General features: G+C 49.2%; 1 protein-coding gene across 1 annotated transcript; it reads left to right on the plus strand.

The window, feature by feature from the left end:
* Positions 1-274: 274 nt before the first annotated feature.
* On the plus strand, positions 275-943 carry LOC119308611 (probable E3 ubiquitin-protein ligase plr-1). The gene has a single exon (XM_037584744.1). The coding sequence runs from the start codon at positions 275-277 to the stop codon at positions 941-943; it is 669 nt and encodes a 222-aa protein (XP_037440641.1).
* Positions 944-2705: the final 1762 nt, after the last annotated feature.

Here is a 2705-nt window from a genome sequence, read left to right on the forward strand (position 1 = left end):
ATGTATTTTTGTTCTAGATACATTTATTTTCATCCATTTTAATGGTAAATAATTCTGGACGGAGGGAGTACCGTACAACCGCAACCGCTCCGTTAGTTGTCTCTTCCTCCTATGGTTGGCTCATTTGCTCGTTTCTTGCTTCTTCTGTGCGCAACGGAGTTCTTGCGCGACGACTTACGAGCCATCCCCGTACAGAACAGAATTCGAAATTCCTGAGAAATTGCGTACCCATCGGCCAGTGAATTGCTGGTTTACGGTCGAGACACGAGATGCCATGGCCGTGGATTGCTTCTTCCGCGCCTCCGGGCTGGCAGTCGTCAACACCGTCTACATCGGCGGCACGGCCATGATCCTCTACGGGCTCGTCATCCTGGAGCAGAGGCCCCAGCGCAACAAGGGCTCCATCATCGTGCTCACGCTCTTCCTCCTCCTCTGGGTCTGCCTCGACGCCACCGTGTACACGGCCTTCTGCGGCGTCCTCTTCCCGTGGTCGGCGCTGCGCCGGTGCCAAGCCTCCACCCACGGGGCGCTCCTGCGGCTCCTCCGTTCCGGGGGCCGGCTTCTCTGCCTGCCATGCCGGTGCGCGCGCGCCAGGCTACGGCGCCGAAGCGGTAGCGGGAGAGGCAGCAGCGCTCTCCCGCAGTTTCTGGAGCAGATACAGGGCCACATGCCCGCGCTGGCCCGGGAAGCGCCGGTGCATGGAGGCGCGCAGGCGGTGACGGTGTATGACATCCTGGCGTACGAGCAGCTGGAGTGCGGCGGCGGCACGCCGGAGTGCTCAGTCTGCCTCGGAGAGGTGGAGAAGGGGGAGACGGTGAAGCGGCTACCGGCGTGCCTGCACATGTTCCACCAGCAGTGCATCGACCCGTGGCTGCACGAGCACTCGACGTGCCCGGTCTGCCGGTGCATCGTCTTCGCGCCATTGGCGGCCCAAATGGTATGAGTGGCACCGGTGATGATAGACAACTGAGCGCACAACTCAAGCCCTTGTTCCAGGTCTTCCGGAACAGGCGATGGCGGTGCATCTTGGGTCGTGGCCTTTCCAGAGCTTGCCGTGGGGGATGCTGAGACGGTGACCCTGGTGTGGCATCTTGTTCGGCTACGAGCGGAGTTGGTTTGCTGTTGGGTTCTGGTAGGAGAGTGGGTTTTCAGCTTCCGAGTGCCTACGCACCCTATGTGAACATAATTTTTTTTTTCATCAACAGTCAGAAATTTTGCAACATCAAAGATGATCAAACTTTGAAGATGCTTGCAATATTTAATGCAAAAAAAACCATTCAAGGAGTTCTACAAACGAAAAAGATTTCAGTGCTTGAAGTTTGGAGCACTTTTAGCACTGAAATCTGAAACTCATTTGTCCACCTTTCTCTACATGATATTTTGGCATGAAAACTTGTAAGAAGCTTCAAAGTTTGACCATCTTTGATGTTGCAAAGTTTCGGATTTTTTTGATTTTTTTAATTTACGGTTTGGTAGTTAGTGTTTGCTGCATGTTCATGGAATTCTCTTGCTCCGCCCTATGTTTTTGTGGAGTTGGAACAATAAATGAGGTCCCTTGGCGTGACGATGACACAAGACATGTGTTCGGTTGCAAGGGTCATGGTCATCGTAGGATTGGTGCTTTTCTCCTACAAGGTTCGTCGACCGAGTGGGGGTTGTCTAGTCGCTTGCGCGAGTGGTCGGCCCTTTGTCATGGGCCCATATGGATTCATTGATGGTCCTCTATGTTGAAGTCAAAGTCGCTTGCTCATGAAGGAGTGATGATGATGACACTGGAGGACAACCTCGACAGCTTATGTGTATTCATGTGGGTAGCGAGGTTGACCGAGTTGCCCTGTGTGGACTATTGTAATGTTTTCGCCACTATATTGGCCAATTAACAGAGCAACTTTGTGCCTTCTCAATTAATAAGATGACACAAAAAAGTTTCCTTGGTTTCAAAAATAAAACCCCATGAATTTATATTAGTGTTAATTAATACGTTGTGACCTACGAATGTGGCTTCTTTGATCAGAAGCATGTAATTGCACATCATTTTCAGATCACAACAACGTAGCAAGGTGTTTGATTAGAAAACGTGGTAACACAAACCACGACATAGCCATGAAACACCAGTATGGAGTGGGAAAACTGAAATCGATTTGTTTCTTGGAGGTAAAGGTATGCAAATACAAAATCATAGCTGGTCAAAACAACATTGTCTAGACATTGCAACTTTCAAGCATGATAAGTGACGAGGGATTTACATGGATCATAACATCATACTTGAGGGAGTACATGGAATTTATAATCGAGAGAACATCACGTCAGGATACCGATGGGTCTAGAATACATAAAAGAGAGACACAAGGTATACCCAGATTTCAGGCCTCCAAGATGGACAAAAGCCCTACTTCATGCCTTGCACAATGTTGATGGGTAGTCGACGAGTTCGGATGATGATGGTGGTGATTTCGACGAGAAGTGCCAAAAATCTTCTACGTGATATACGCTAATCTAGACGAAAGGAGTGGATCCTCCTCCATGGTGCCTTGGTGCACTTATATAGCTCCGGTTATGGAATACTCCAAGACAGCTTGATGGCACACCAGTTTAGAATTTGTCATTTCACAATTTCTTTTTGTCATTTCCTATGTGTTGTATAGTGTTTTCCTAATATGTAGTGTACTTTGATGGAAAGTCTTCTTCGTAGGTCGTGCCGCTTC

The sequence above is a fragment of the Triticum dicoccoides genome, chromosome 1B (assembly GCF_002162155.2).
Source record: "Triticum dicoccoides isolate Atlit2015 ecotype Zavitan chromosome 1B, WEW_v2.0, whole genome shotgun sequence".
Lineage (NCBI taxonomy): Eukaryota > Viridiplantae > Streptophyta > Magnoliopsida > Poales > Poaceae > Triticum > Triticum dicoccoides.

Coding starts and splice junctions, on each gene's coding strand:
- LOC119308611 (XM_037584744.1), top strand. CDS start 275: ATGGCCGTGGATTGCTTCTTCCGCGCCTCCGGGCTGGCAGTCGTCAAC.